Source organism: Pan paniscus, chromosome 16 (assembly GCF_029289425.2).
Source record: "Pan paniscus chromosome 16, NHGRI_mPanPan1-v2.0_pri, whole genome shotgun sequence".
NCBI classification, from domain to species: Eukaryota; Metazoa; Chordata; class Mammalia; order Primates; family Hominidae; genus Pan; species Pan paniscus.
In genome coordinates this window covers 54,299,299-54,314,831 of record NC_073265.2, presented here as the reverse complement: position 1 = coordinate 54,314,831, position 15,533 = coordinate 54,299,299, and the positions used below count along the sequence as shown (strand labels likewise).

The following is a 15,533-nucleotide window of genomic DNA, read 5'->3' as shown; positions in this document are numbered from 1 at the left end:
TTCCTTCAGTATTTATATATAGGGACACCTAAGCCCAAAGAAGCAAGGTGACTTGCCCAAGATTACTCTAGGGCAGGAGCTAGCACTAGATCCTAAGTGTCCACGTTCGTGGTGTGGGCCCTTTGCCCTGTCTTTGGTATGACCAGATTTACCCTGAGTCCCAAGGGGAATGACCAGGTGACCCCTGCCAGGCTCACCACCAATCCCAGAATTGCTGTAGGCAAGAGGCAGTGCCAGGTTTTAGAACAAACACCCCATTTACACAACAGGCCACAAACACATGCAACTCATTAGCTCCCATTAGGGAGAGACAGTAATTCAGAATGGATTAGGTTTCTTGAAGCTGAACCCATATTGGCCCTGAAATCTTAGTAAGGGGTTCTCTCCGCCCCGCCCCCTCTCCCAGAAGCCTGGGTTCCGAATGGGTTCTGCAGTGAGGCCTCTAGAGTCTCCACAGCAAAGGGCAGAATAATGTGATTGGGGATATAGAGTGCCAAGGCTGAGCTAAAGAAAGGGCAAGGCTTGGAATTGAACCCAGGAAGCTTCCTGGAGGAGGAGGCGGGGCTGGCTTGGTAGAACAAAGGGAGGGGTGGATTTTCTTGCTGGTGAAAAGAGATTGAGTGGGAGGTTCAGGGAAGAGTGCAAACATCCTTCCCCTCTCTCCCCCTAGCCCTGGGGCTCCTTCTCTGCTCCTTCCCGGCCGGGTTTGGGGGCGCTCGGGAGGGTGACGGCAGGGTCCTCGAGGCCCAGCCCGGCGGTGGGGGCGCGGCCGGCAGGAGCTCCCTCCCTGCTCCAGGAGCCGGCTGAGCGCGCCCCGCGGGGGGCTCCGCAGCCCTTACAAGGAATTTGGTGGTGCTTGGGGTGGCCCCGCCCGCCAGGCTCCACCGGCCCCTCCTCCCCGCGGGGTGGCAGCCCGCTGGACGCGGGGCCGAGGGCGCGGACGCCGACGGGTCCGGGGCCGCGCGCTCCAGGGAAGCCTGCATCCCGCTCCCCTGGGCCCCGACGGGCGGGCGCACTGCGCGGGGCCCACCGGCCGCAGACCTGCGTGGCCGTCCAGGGCGTCGCCATGTCCTCGGTGTTTGGAAAACCCCGCGCGGGCAGCGGGCCTCAGAGCGCGCCCCTCGAGGTCAACCTGGCCATCCTGGGGCGCCGCGGGGCTGGCAAGTCTGGTGAGTGGCGCCGGGGAGCCTGAGCCGCCAAGTGCGGAGCTGGGCGTGGGTGGGGGGACAGTGGGCTGTGCTCTTGGGGGCAGGTTCTTCCACTGGCTTGGGGAGCTTCCTTCATCCAGGAAGGTCGCACAAGACACCGTGATTTTTTTTGCCTCAGTTTCCCTGTTGCCGGGCTTTCTCTTCTCTCGGCTTTGTGCTCAGCTCCACCATCTCTGTCTTCTGTTCCCTGCCTGCCTCTTCCCTTTGTGTCTTCCCACTGTCTCTGTCCTCCGTATCAGTGACCCCTGCTGTCTCTCCCCTCTCTCTTGTGTGTCTCGGAGTCCTTTACTGGTCGATCTCCCCTGCCACCAACCTTCCAACCCCTACCCCTATGACCTACCCTGGGGCCAGCAGTCAGTCGTGGCGACTGGCTTCAAAGGGACCTGTTGGGCACTGATCCCCCTACCCAAGGCGCCTCTTTGAGCTTAGTCGCAGCCTTGCTACTCCCTGATTAGGCTTGGGGGAAGACTTCCCGTCCAACCCCTCCCCCTCCACACCCCCTCCCCGTAGAAGGGAGCTGGTGAAGTCACTAGCTGTTGAGATTTCTCAGGGAAGGTCCACTCCCCCACTCCCACCCCCATTCCCTGGGATTCTGGGACAAGTTGTGCATTCTTATCAAATGTGTTTGTTTCAAGCCAGACCCCTCTCAACTTTCTGGAAACACATTGGGTTATGGTTCCAGGTGCATGGGATTGTCCTTGATGAGCCAAGATCTTGGGCTTCCATTGAGATAATTTGTGTCAACACTGAACTATGCCACTCCTGGCTGGCTGAAGGAGGGAGGGCAGAAGGGGTCCTCCACTGGCTGTTTTTCCAGTTTTAGCCGTTAGTGATGGCCAACCCAAGCTCAGCTGGCTGTGGGTTTCCTCCCCAGAGTGTTCTGTAAGACTCACTGGGGGCCTACTCTCTGATTTTGAAGCCAGCCCCACCCCCAGAGAGGGGACTCTGAATCTGGTTTTCCTACAGAAGGGATTACCCTCTTCCTTTGAAAGATTTGCCCTTTGAAAATCAGATTGTTATCCGTAGCTCTGTAACTGGTACCGTTTAGCCAGTGACTACATAAAAGAAAGAATTAAAATTTTAAAATATGTATTCCCTGGGTATTAGTTTGCAAACTGACACTGTTAGGAATCCTAGGAAAGAATGTTAAGGATTTTATTCACAATGTCACTTTTTTTTTTAAGACAGTGTCTCTGTCACTCAGGCTGGAGTACAATGGCGCGATCATGACTCACTATAGCCTCAAACTCCTGAGCTCAAGTGATCTTCCCTCTCAGCCTCCTGAGTAGCTAGGACTACAGGCATACCACCATGCCTGGTTAATTTTTCAATTTTTTTAGAGTTAACAGTCTCACTGCATTGCCCAGGCTGGTCTCAATCCCAAAGCACTGGAATTACAGGCATCACATTACTTTTCTTTCTTTCTTTTTTCTTTTTCTTTCTTTCTTTCTGTCTTTGTTTCTTTCTCTTTTCTTCCTTCCTTTTTCTCTTTCTCTTTTCCCTCCCTCCCTCCTTCCCTTCATCCCTCTCTTCTTCTTTCTTTTTTTTTCTTTCTTCTTTCTTTCTTTTCTTCTCTCTCTACTCTTCTCTTCTCTTCTCTTCTCTACTCTTCTCTTCTCTTCTCTTTTCTTTTCTTTCTTTCCAAACAAGCAGTAGTGAACATTACTTTGTGAGGGTCCAGTATAGTAGTTGGCTGGTCCTTGCTTTATATGGCTACACTCTGAACCAAAGAGAGCTTAATTCTTGAGTTTTACATTCTGCTGAGATACCCGTGATGAGTGTAGAGGCCCCAGAGAAAGCCAAGACTTGCGATGTGGGAGACCAGGACCAGAGTGTGTTTCTTCGGGACACAGACCTCACCTGGACCTTACCTGGAAAGCCCAGGCACTTGGGGATTTATACCCTTCCCAAAGATCAACCACTGCAATCAACTCTGCTCTTCCTGTGTTTTTGGCTTGTAGCTAAAGCCTGGAGTAAATAGCCCCACACTTCAGAATCTCTGTGACTTGTCCGGGGTGGGCGACACCTCCCTTCAGTTGAGGTTTCACCAGGCTGACTCTAGGGTAATGGTTGCATGGGTCCTGACCCCTGAGTTCATACCTTCCAAACACCCGTTATGCTCGCCACTCATTGCTTTCCTTGCCATTAAAAAAAATTCCCACAGTGCAATTAGAGGCACTTGGCTCCCCGTAGTTCTGGTTTCCTTCTGAGCCTTTCAAACCAATTCCTCAGTTCCCTAGCTTCATTCTCTGGGAGAGCTGAGCTTGGTGTCAGCCGGGGATCACAGAGGTTAGATAAGGCCTCCCTTAAACGAGGGGCCGGCAGCTAGACATGGCCGCGGAGATGGAGCCAACCTCTTTCTGCTTCTTGCAGCCCTGACCGTGAAGTTTCTGACCAAGAGGTTTATCAGTGAATATGACCCCAACTTGGGTAAGAAACTACTCCCCGTACCTTCTGCTGCCTGTGCCCCACCTGGAGTGCTCTCCTGGGACCTACCCCGTGGGTGGGCACTGACCAGGACTGCATGTCTGGGGACAGAAGGGAGAAGCCGCCAGGATGACCCAGCCCATGGGGGAAAATGTTTTAAGTGTCAGAAATACCCCTTCCACAGCCCACGCCAGACAACTGGGGGGTTGGCCTAATTCACAGAACTAAGAGAGGCTGATTTACCCTAAAATATGAGGTGTGAAAAAACTTTAAAAAATAAAAATAAACATAGCAAGACATCCACATCCAAACAGGTATTATTCTTGGGCCGGGTGCGGTGGCTAATGCCTGTAATCTCAGCACTTTGGGAGGCTGAGGTGGGTGGATCACCTGAGGTCAGGAGTTAATGACCAGCCTGGCCAACATGGTGAAACTCCGTCTCTACTAAAAATACAAAAATTAGCTGGGCATAGTGGTGTGTGCCTGTAATCCCAGCTTCTAGGGAGGCTGAGGCAGGAGAACTGCTTGAACCTGGGAGGCGGAGATTGCAGTGAGCCAAGGTCGTGCCACTGCACTCCAGCCTGGGCGACAGAGGGAAACTCTGTCTAAAAAAAAACAAACTCAAAAACAAATAGGTATTATTCTTCAAGATGGTCACTCAGTGTTCTCTCCCAGAAAAGCTGGGCAGGACATTGGAGAAATTCTCTAGTGGTGCTGGCTTCTGAACCAGTTTTTTAACCGTATGAGAAAACAACTGTTGTTTTCATCTCTGCATCATGGTATATTGGAAAAAGGAACGTTTCGGTGTCAGTCAGAGCTGGGTTTGAATCCTACCTGGCTCTGCTCCTTATTGGCAACCTTGAGCCAGTCAGCTAACCTCTCTGAGCTACTGTTTCCTCATCTGTAAAATGGGCATTAAAAAATAGTTAGAGAATTGCTGTGAGGATTAAAGAAATAGCACATGTAAAAGATCCAGCCTAGTACTTGACCCACAGTAGGCACTCAATGCATTTTTGCTTTTCCTTCCTCCTCAAATGGATTCCCATACACAATAGCTTAGATTCCCTTCTAAAACAAATCAAAGCAGGATTTTATTAGTATAAATGTTGCTTAAAGCTCACATGTATAACATTTGTCTATTGTAAACTGTTCACTGAGAGCCATAAGGTGTCTGGATGATCTTAGCCTTTAGAAAATGGGTGTTGCAGTCTTGGATTATTTTCCCCATTCATAAAAATCAATTAAAGCATTCATGGGACCCCTGAGAGCCCTCCAGAGAAGCCCAAGGCTTTGTGACACAGTGGAAAGCCCTGCGCTCCCTGCAGCAGGCCCCTGATCCAGTGCTCCTGCCGCACCTGGAGGGGAGAGCTCCTTACCCTAGTGGTGCCCAGCCCCTTAGTTCAGGCTGGAGTCCAGCACCAGTGTTGCAGCAGGCAGAGACATCAGGGCTATTTAGTCCCCTTGTTTAAAAAAGCTTTTCCTTAGGTAGCAGAATCCCTTCTTCCAGATTTTAAACAGAATCCCAGGGTGTCAAACAGAGAGAGCAAAGGGGTTCCCATGGGTAAGTCAGGGATGCAGGGCAGGTGACATGGTGACAGTCCCTAAGAGATTTGTTCCTCGAAGCTCTGCTTGACCCCCGGTGCCTTGGCACAGCCCTTCAGTGCTACAGTGGAGGAAACAGGCCCAAGGAGCTGAAGACTCTGGGCCAAGGTCACCCAGAGGAGGCCCTTTGATTAGCAGAGGTCAGCTCCAGAGAGAGGAGGACACAGGATGCAATGGTGCACTGGCCGGCGAGGTGTTGGAAGAGGCCAGAGCATGGAATAGAGATGGGGTGGAGAAACTGAGGACAGAGGTGAGGTGGGAGGACAGGAAGGAAAGGCACACAAGCAGACACAGTGTCTGGGAAAGGACAAGGGGAATTCCCAAGGGCAGGGACTCAAAAGACATATTCGGCCTAATTCAAATATTGCATGGGTCATGCTTATACCAAAAATTATTCCTTTTTTTTTGAGATTCAGATTTAACTGGGCATCTTGTATTTTTCCTGGCATCTCACCTCCAGTCTGTCTTCCTCCCTGCCTTCCAATCGATACTGTCACAGGGTCCCACCGGATGAGCCTATTAGGGGGTGGTTTGAGCCTCCTGATTGAATAATTTTGGAGTTCTGACCTGGTAGTGGAATGCGTGGGCAGACTGTCTGGGAAGTGGGCAGCCCCACAATGGTCAGTCCCCTTGGTCTGTGGTCTCTCACACTACACTGACAGCCCACGAGTCAGAGAGCCAACCAGACATTCTCCCCTCAGACTCTCTGGGAGGCCAGTGCCACTCCTCGAAGGTTCTGCTAGGAGGGGCCTAAACATTCCGGCCACTGTCCCATTGTTGGTTCCAGCAGCAGCAGAGACAGATGAGAACCTTTCCTTCTGTGGATAAAGGTCTCCACATTCCATTGGGGAGCTAGCCATCAGCAATGCTGGTAAAACAACTCTCTAAGCCCTTCCTAGGTCTTCTGAGAGCCTGAGCTCATTTGGTGAGCCTTGAGGGTGGAGATTCATTCCCATTTCCAGCAGGTAGCACAGTACTAGCCTCAGTGTAGATGAGGGTTTAACTGGGGGGGTGGTAAATTTTGGTTTTAGGATTACCCTTTAAAGAAGAGCTCCTATCACGATCCTCATTTTATAGGTGGAGAAATGGAGGAAGAGAGGGCTCAGTGATTTGCCTTAAGATTATGGAGACCCTCAGGCACAAAGGAAGATGAGGCATGGCTCCAGTTGCTCTCCGCTAGGAGCAGCCTCATGTCATAGAGGGCCTGGAGTCAGAGGTCTGTGTGGCATGGGGCCCTCTGAGCTGCGGTTTCCCCATCTGGAAGATGGGACCAATAGCCTGTGCTCTGGCTGTGTAAGAGTTGCACCGTTTTCTGGGGTGTGGCTGTTAGAGCTGGTAGTAGCTGAGAGATTCAGTGTCTGTGGAAGGGCTTTGCCTGTGCTGAGACCTGCAGGAGTGGGCAGGCGTCTCCAGGAGAATATTCTCCTCTCCCAGAAGGGCTGAGGGTGCCTCATCTGGCTCAGCCAGGGAAGAATGTCAGCTTCTCACTCCTCTTGCTCTCCTCCTCCTCCAGCGAGGACATAGGCACCATTTCTTTTTTTTTTTTTTTTTTGGTCACCCAGGCTGGAGTGCAGTGGCGCAATCTCGGCTCACTGCAAGCTCCACCTCCCAGGTTCACACCATTCTCCTGCCTCAGCCTCCCGAGTAGCTGGGACTACAGGTGCCTGCCACCCAAGTAGCTGGGACTACAGGTGCCTGCCACCATGCCCGGCTAATTTTTTTGTATTTTTAGTAGAGACAGGGTTTCACCGTGTTCAGCAGGATGGTCTAGAACTCCTGACCTTGTGATCCGCCCGCCTTGGCCTCCCAAAGTGCTGGGATTACAGGTGTGAGCCACCACGCCCGGCCCAACATAGGCACCATTTCTGAGGCAGCACCCTGTATACACTCTGACGTGAGCTTCTGTGGTGCCATTTAAAAATTATTACTGTAAATGAGAGGAAAACATCGGCAAATTCAAAACTTTGGGAAATGACTCTTCTCTCTACCCAAAAGTCCACAGGATATTAATTACAACCAGGTGTTAGGAAACCCATATATTTAAGGACACCAGAGTACTCTGAGGCAGGGACTTGGTGATAGGAAGTCTGGACATTACTGTGACTGGGAAAGGAGCCCCTCACTCCTGCCCCAGCCCCTGAGGCCTGTCACTTCTTCTATAAAGGGAGGCTGGACAGTATGAGCTCCAAGGCTTCTTTCAGCTCATGCAGGCATGTTCCACATCCCCACCAGACTGGGCGATTCTGGTCTTCCCTTGTACTCTGCCCAGACAGAGCTGGAGGGTGGGCTGATTCACTGAGCAGTCACGGGGTGAGGGGGTCCCATTGTGAACACAGCCCAGCCTGGAAGCCCTGAGTTCAAGTTCCTTCTGCTGATTAGGTGCTGTGTGGCCTTGGGTGAGATCCCTTCTCTGGGCCTCACCTTGCCATCTCTCTACAATGGAGCTAACAGCAACCTTGAAAGGCTGTCATGCTGTGGGCAGGAGACCAAGGTTGGGCTAGCGCCTTTCACTGGGCTGGGCAGGACACTGCACCCATTGAGGGGAACTCCTAAAAGGGGTGCATCTGACATCTTTGACTGGAAAATAAAGACAGATCTGAAAGAGATGTAAGCATCTAGGGGCAGCTCTTCTTGGACCAAATATAGTTAAACATTTGGAACATAGTTTCCATTAGATTTTTTTTGTCTTTGCATAAGAGCAGCTATTTATCCAAGTCCCCAAAGCAGGCTGGGGACAAGAAGCTGTCTGTGATTCATGCTGGATGCTAGTGGACCTGGAGTGTGTCCAGGCCAGCTTGGCTGCCAGTGGCCCTCAGAAAGAAGTGTTTGACTATAAATTCAGCCAGGGTTGGGGGCGTGCCCTCTCACAGTGGATGCTGCCAGGAAGGCAGAGACCACCCCAGTTCTGCCAAAAGGTGACTTCTTTAGGGTCACTAGGGGCAGGGGACACCTAGGGAAAGGTGATAACCAAGTGCACTCACACATGTGGGCCAATGACACAGGCACAGATTGGGGGTGCAGAGAATGACTGCCAACATGGCCGCAAGGTCCTCTGCATGCCTGGCCACTTGTTGCTTTCTCAGATTTGAGATCATGAGAACCATACATATAAAAAAAGTAACAACTCAAGAAATTCAAATAAAGTCACTAGTTTGGTTCATAGTATGGTATCAATGTAAATTTCTTTTTGATCATTGGGCTATGGTTATGTAAGGTGATGACACTGGGGGAAGCTGGGTGAAGAGTAGACAGGAACTCTACTATTTTACAACTTCTATGTCAGTCTAAAGTTATTTCAAAAGTTAAAAAAAAAATCACCTGGGAATGTGATCCTGCCCTATTAACTTTGGAACACATCGTTCCCACTGCCCTCACCAGGCATGTATGGTGAGCCAGGCCCCATGCCTGGGGGGCCCATCCAGTTCTTACAGAGCCCTGGGAGATGGGACCGTTAAATGAGCTAATGTCAAGCACTTAGCACAGCGCCTGGGACAAAGGAAAGGCTTGGAAACTGTTAGCAATGTTATCACAGTGTTCCCATTTTAAAATGAGGAAACAGCCTCAGAGAGCTGAAGTGATTTGGCCAAGTCACAAAGCTAAAAAGCAGCTGACATTGGGTTTAATACCACATTCTCCAACTGAAAACTTCTGACTACACTAGACTCCCCTGCTGTCATGTTGACAAGGATTATTTGTAAAACCTTCTCGGAACTTCTAAAAGGGGTCTGACTGCCATTCCTTCCATTGTATTGTGTACTTCTCTTTTCCCTTGTCTCTTCTCCCACTGGGGACAGGAGGTTGGTTGAGGGGGAAGAGAGTGGGAAAGCCTGGGGTTCTGGGATAGAGGGGCTAGCAGTGTTGCTCCTGAGCCAGCCTGTGCTGCTAACAGGGTCTAGGGGCCACACACTCGACTCTATCCTGCTGGTTTTGTGTGTGGATCCAGAACACAGACCCACCCCCGAGGTGTGGTCTGTGAGTGACCACTGATGCTGAGCCCTGCAGGTGGAGCAGCATCTCCTTGGTGGGAGGTTCTGCCTGTAGCCTCCATGTGGGTAAGAACCAAGGACTTTCCAGTGGTCCCAGCCCCAGAGCAGCTGCTAAGGTCCCCCCAGGCCACACAGGGGTCTAGCACAGAGGGAAGCTCAAACTTACACCCAAGGCACTGTGTCTGACCTGGCTAACCATCTGTGTTGTAGAGGACACCTACAGCTCCGAGGAGACTGTGGACCACCAGCCTGTCCACCTGAGGGTCATGGACACTGCAGACCTGGTAACATTACCTCCATTACCTATGCACTACTGTGAGTCAGTATAGCCTCCTGAGAAGTCCTGGCCCAGAGTGCGGGACCTCAGATAGGCATTTAGATGCCTTTTAAGCTCAACTTTGCTGTGTAACCCTGAATGAGGCACTTGACCTCTCTGGGTCTGAATCCTTCCTTTGCCAAATGAGAAGGATGGGACAGGGCCTGGAGAGACATGATGGTTGCTGGCATCCGCTCTGAGATCCTGTGCTGTGGGGCTCTGTGCCTGTGCACACGAGGAGACAGGTGCACACCTGTTTACACAGATGCTCCTGGTGAGAGCCCCTCGGCCCAGGTCTCTCCCACACACAAGTCTCCCCCCATGTCCTCACCACCCCCTGCCAAGGCTGGATGCCAGTTACTCTCAGAAGCCAAAGGGGCAGCATGAACTCAACCCAAAACCAGCGGTGCCCAGGGACAGCCAGGTCTCTGTAGGGACCATGCCAGAGTCTTTGGCTCTGGGCCCAAGGGGCCAAGGTCTCCAAGTCTCTGGCTGGGTGGTGGGAGGGAGGTTCATGAGACAATGTCTCCTTTCACACCAAGCCAAATCCACACTCAAGTGCCCCTTTGAAAGGGCTCTGCTGAGAAACAATATACAAAGACCGGGGAGTGGGGAGGTGGGATTGGGCGGCTCAGGTGAAGGCGTTTACCCCAACCTCCTCTGCCCCCCGGCGGGGCTTCTCTCCTTCACCCCAGGACACCCCCAGGAACTGCGAGCGCTACCTGAACTGGGCCCATGCCTTCCTGGTGGTGTACAGCGTCGACAGCCGCCAGAGCTTTGATAGCAGCAGCAGCTACCTGGAGCTGCTTGCCTTGCACGCGAAGGAGACACAGCGCAGCATCCCTGCCCTGCTGCTGGGCAACAAGCTGGACATGGCTCAGTACAGGTGAGCACAGCCTGCTTGGCCCTTATCTCCAGAGCTCGCTTTCTTCACTTGTAAGGGCAGGTGGCATCTTCAGGGATTAGTGGGCTGCTAAGAACAGTCATCCCCTTGAATTGTGGTAGAAGGGATTATATGTTTGTTTGTGTGTGTGTTTGTTTTCTGAGACAGAGTCTCACTGTGTCACCCAGGCTGGAGTGCAATGGCACCATCTCTGCTCACTGCAACCTCCACCTCCTGGGTTCAAGTGATTCTCCTGCCTCAGCCTCCCCAGTAGCTGGGATTGCAGGTTCCTGCCACCACGCCCGGCTAATTTTTGTGTTTTTAGTAGAGATGGGGTTTCGCCTTTTTGGCCAGGCTAGTCTTGAACTCCTGAACTCATGATCCACCTGCCTCGGCCTCCCAAAGTGTGGGATTACAGGCGTGAGCCACCGTGCCCGGCCAAAGGGATTATGTTGTAAGGATATGGTAGATGTTGGTCTTCCAGGCAGCCAAGGACTTGAAGGGAAACGCTTCTGGGTCACACAGCAACTGCACCCTGAAAATCAGAAGAGTGGCCACTCCTTCCGCGCTCTTGGGTCTCTGTGGATTCTCTTGGATTCACCCTTCTTGCATGAGTCTATCTGACCTTCCGATCTCACTCCCAGCAGCTGACTGGTCTAGTGCCCAATTCCAATTCTAAGGAGAGAGGCTCTGATGGGCTCCTTGGTCAGATGTCTGCTCTGGTCCAACCGGCTCTCACCTCACCCAGACCCAGCCTCCCACTCTCAGTCCCACAGTTGGCTGGGCTGAGGGCAGGTTCTCTTAGAAAGGGTTGGACTCGAATCGGAGGTCAGAGACTGGGCCAGAGGATGCATTACTGAAGAATACTGCAGCCATATTTTGCTTGGCTGGCATAGTGTCTTAAAAGACCTAGAATTGGAATGCTTTGAGGTGGGGCACGCTCTCTCCAGCCGACCCCAGGCCTCACCACTCCCCGTGGTTTACCTCCACCCTTTCCACACATTCAAGTTGCCTGCCTGGCCCTGAAGCATTTGACGCTGTGATGCCTGAACTTGATGAGTAATGCCACTGGATTTCTCCAGCACTGACCTTTGTCCTCTGTGGCCAGTCTACCTGCAAGGGATAGCCCCTTCCACCAGCCACTCATCCCTCCCTGTTCACGGTTGGTCAGTCCTGCTTCCTTAGGCCCCAAGGGCACATTGACTGGTGTTAGCAAGGAGGGGACCCTTTGTTTAGAACGGGTCAGATGGGTGGTGGGAAAAAGAGAGGTGTGGGACCGTGAAAGGGGACTATGGTGAGAGGCCTTCAAAGGTGGCCAAGCCCTCAGACCTAGGCAAATTGTGTCTCAGAGAACGAGGGAAGTCATGTGACCTGAAAGCTGCTGCAGGTAGTCTGTGAGGAATCGCAGACCCTCTTAGGGGTCAGAAGACTGGATTGTGAGTAGGCCAGTTTTCAGTACAGGGAAAAAAGCTACAGATCACTCTTTTGACCCCAATCTTTGCCAAAGGGATTGTCTAAAATGGTTTGGGAGCAAATAACAAAGAATACATGCTCAAATGAAGCTGATCCCACCCGTTCCCTAAAAACAACTCAGGACAATGTATTCCTATTTCATTCTTCGATCAAGTCCCAAGTTTAGTAGATTAGGATTCTGGGAGGCACAGGAAGTCTAACTTTTAGCTGAGCATTGGCCATTGTCTCCCACGACTGTCTCACTGTTAAAAGGGTAAAATGTGGGTCAGGTTGATGCTTCCCAAGCCACTGATAAAATTTTCCCTAGGATGCAACAAAATAAGAAAAAGGACAATGTTCTGTGCCTCTGTCACCCACTCACACACATGCACGCACACATGGGGTTTGTGTTTGTGAAAATTCATTATTCAAGCCCCCACAATGACAAAGTTGCAGATTCAAGCTCATCATAAAAGCAAATAATATGAGCCGAGATCGCGCCACTGCACTCCAGCCTGGGCGACAGAGCGAGACTCCGTCTCAAAAAAAAAAAAAAAAAAAAAGCAAATAATAGCAAGTGTTCTTTCCAAAAGGGTTCCTCAGGAAGCGGTGAGCTTACTGGCACCAGGGCACCCAGCCCTGGGTGGGGAATAGATCTGATGCCTCTGACTCTTTTTTGTCCCAGTTACTCACTCTCTCTGAGACCGCGCCCCCCACCATGGAGTGGCACTCTGGGAAGCTAGCCCACTCTCAGCCCCTGCTCCTGCCAGGTCAGCCTTGGGCTCAGAAACTTTTCCCACCATGGCCCACTCGAGTGCCTCCTCTCATCTAGTGGCTGTGCCATTATCCTCGGGAATGGGCAGTGGGACAGCTCAGCAGTAGGTCAGGAAGATCCAGCCAGTGGAGTCTTGGCCCCAAGACCTCAGGGACCCCCCCATCTCTTCCCTCTTGTAGACATCCGACCTATGCAAGGCCAGTCTTCTTTTTCTTCCCGCCTCGATTCCCGTGGCTTTCAGGTCAGAAGCCTCCAGGACCTTCCCAAGTTCCGGATATTCTATCCTCCCTTCACGGGAGGTGGTGTAGGACCAAGGCAGAATAGGTGTTGCCCCCTCTCTCCTTTTGCCCTCCTCACCATGAAATGTTGTCCCCCCTGCCCTCTCCTGCCTCTGCCCTGGTTTTATTATTTGCTTTTATGATGAGCTTGAATCTGCAACTTTGTCATTGTGAGGGCTTGAATAATGAATTTTCACAAACACAAACCCCAGGAGCCCTGAGAACTCTGCCAACCACAGGCTTCTGGAGTCACCTCTGTGGTCTAACCCTTCAGTCCAAACGACTGCTTCTCTCTAGAGCTGATCCCACAAGCCAGAGCTGTGGGTGGCCTGTTTCCTGCCCCAGGGACCCACGATGGGGTAGAGAAGAGATGGGGCTGGGAATGGCCTGCTTCCTCCAGCCACAGGCAGGGTCTAGCATAGGGGATTTGGAGTAGCTTCTTACCCTTATCCTCATCCCAAAATTCTGGCTTGGGTGACATCAGCTACCATTTATTGAGCACTGACTCTGTGCCAGGTACTGTGCTAAGCACTTGAAACAAATTGTCTTTCGTAATCCTAACAACCCTAAGAGGCAGAGGGCAGTAACCCACTGTACTGATAAGAACGCTGAGACTCAGAGAGGTGAAGATGACCCCAGGCCACCCAGCTAGTCCATGGGGCGCTGGGTGTAGGAGCTGGTCTGCCTGACTTGGCACAGCCTGCTCCTAACTCCCTGCCTCACACTGCTTCCTCACCAGGCAAGTCACCAAGGCAGAGGGTGTGGCTTTGGCAGGCAGGTTTGGGTGCCTGTTTTTCGAGGTCTCTGCCTGTCTGGACTTTGAGCACGTGCAGCATGTCTTCCATGAGGCAGTGCGAGAGGCACGGCGGGAGCTGGAGAAGAGCCCCCTGACCCGGCCCCTCTTCATCTCCGAGGAGAGGGCCCTGCCCCACCAGGCCCCGCTCACCGCCCGGCATGGGCTGGCCAGCTGCACCTTCAACACGCTCTCCACCGTCAGCCTGAAGGAGATGCCCACTGTGGCCCAGGCCAAGCTGGTCACTGTGAAGTCATCCCGGGCCCAGAGCAAGCGCAAGGCGCCTACCCTGACCCTCCTGAAGGGCTTCAAGATCTTCTGAGGGCCCCTCCCCAGGAAGCCTAGGCTCGGTGGCTGGACAGGACTGCAGCGGGACAGGGGCTGGCTTCTCACCACCGGCCTTTCCGTCTGATGGACAGCAGACCCCGCCTCCAGCACCAAGCAGTGTCCCTACACTCAATTCACTGTGTGAGCTGGAGTGGCAGGCAGGGATGCTGCTTCTGTTCCCTCCAGGCCTTGGTCTTCATGGTAACCACCGCGTCTGTGGCCGTAGAGGGAAACAGCCACTGTGACAACCCAGAGACCTGGGGTCAGCCTTAAGTAGGAAGAAATTGCAGTGTCTATCCTGCTGCCATCAGCCCTTCCTGCTCCAGCTACAGTTGGGCCAGCTGTGGCCTTAGTGCATGGTCTGGGTGGATAGCTCTTGTCAATGTCAGGCCCGAGAACAGCCTGCGGAATGACAGCCTGGGGTCCTTGTGCCACCTGGTGGATGGGAAAGGCAGGGGGGGCTGCAGTTTCAGAGGCCAGAGCCTGGCCCTCCTGTCATCTGCTGACTTCACAGAAGGCCCAGGCTACAAACCCCACAGTTTATCCAAGGAAAATCTAGTTAAAATAATCCAATGGACAGAAGCCCCAGGAAGGGGTATTTCCAACACTTGGCGTCTCAATGAGGGTAAAAGGGAGGGACTGTAGGTTGTCCAATGTAAGGAGCCCCAGAGTTCTTTCACCAGCAGACAGATTCCCCATGTGTTTTCCCACTGTTAAGGACTCTGTCCAAAGAACCTCAGCATCAGCTCCCTCAAGCTTAATGATCCAGGCTGCAGAAGAAAGTTGTCACTCCAGTGAGTTACCCAGGGCTCCAGGGAGCCCACAGCAGCATCAGACCCATCCAGGGGCTACAGGGCCTGCCCCCCTGCAGGTAGAAACACAGTATACCCGTTTGTCACCTGGTTTGGCAGGACCCAGGACCCTCAGCAATGAGTCTGAGTGTTCAAAGCCCACTTTAGAACCTAAAGCATTTTGGGTTAATAAAGCAAAATTTTGCATATGTTATTTGGTGGTGTCACCGCAGCTTATACCAAGACACCATGGCTCAGACTTGGGATCAGGACACACCTTTGAGATCCCACTGTTAGCAAGAAAAGGCTGTCCAAGGCAGGCAGTGTGGTAGTTGTCTGATTTTGTTTACCACACGCCAGGTCCCAGGGAAGTCTTGCACAGACTCTTAGCAGACAAGCAGGGAAAGGAGAGGGTCCTGGTGGGTGGAAGGATTGGGAAGGGGATTCTGGGCCTGGAAGCCTGCTCCTTCCCCTCTCAGCAGTCTCAGGACTACTGTTGGATTGCAAACAGCATCTCTGACCCAGTCTTCGGACTCATTCTGTAAATGGAGGAGCTGAGGTCAGAGGGGGGCTGTGAACTACTCAAGACCACATGCTTGGAGTCCTAGCCAGGCTTCCCGACCCACAGGCCAGCTACGGATTTTGCACTTTTGCTCCAGGCCACTTGTGTGTGTATGTGTGTGTGTACCACTGCC

The 15,533-nt window shown here is 52.4% G+C and overlaps 1 protein-coding gene across 2 annotated transcripts; it reads left to right on the top strand.

Annotated features, from left to right (window-relative positions):
- The first annotated feature begins 703 nt into the window (after window positions 1–703).
- Window positions 704–15,365, top strand: RASL12 (RAS like family 12). Of its 2 annotated transcripts, XM_003827959.5 has the most exons (5): window positions 719–1,169; window positions 3,582–3,638; window positions 9,434–9,507; window positions 10,235–10,425; window positions 13,667–15,365. In XM_003827959.5, exons 1-5 carry the CDS (start codon window positions 1,067–1,069, stop codon window positions 14,040–14,042), a joined length of 801 nt encoding a protein of 266 aa, XP_003828007.1. In that variant the 5' UTR covers window positions 719–1,066; the 3' UTR covers window positions 14,043–15,365. The 2 variants fall into 2 exon arrangements, with proteins under 2 accessions (XP_003828008.1, XP_003828007.1); XM_003827960.5 differs by lacking the exon at window positions 3,582–3,638 and having other exon boundaries at window positions 704–1,169.
- The last annotated feature ends 168 nt before the right edge of the window (window positions 15,366–15,533 follow it).

Coding starts and splice junctions, on each gene's coding strand:
- RASL12 (XM_003827959.5), top strand. CDS start 1,067: ATGTCCTCGGTGTTTGGAAAACCCCGCGCGGGCAGCGGGCCTCAGAGC. Junction 3,639..9,433: donor TGAATATGACCCCAACTTGG/GTAAGAAACTAC, acceptor TCTGTGTTGTAG/AGGACACCTACAGCTCCGAG. Junction 10,426..13,666: donor CTGGACATGGCTCAGTACAG/GTGAGCACAGCC, acceptor CTTCCTCACCAG/GCAAGTCACCAAGGCAGAGG.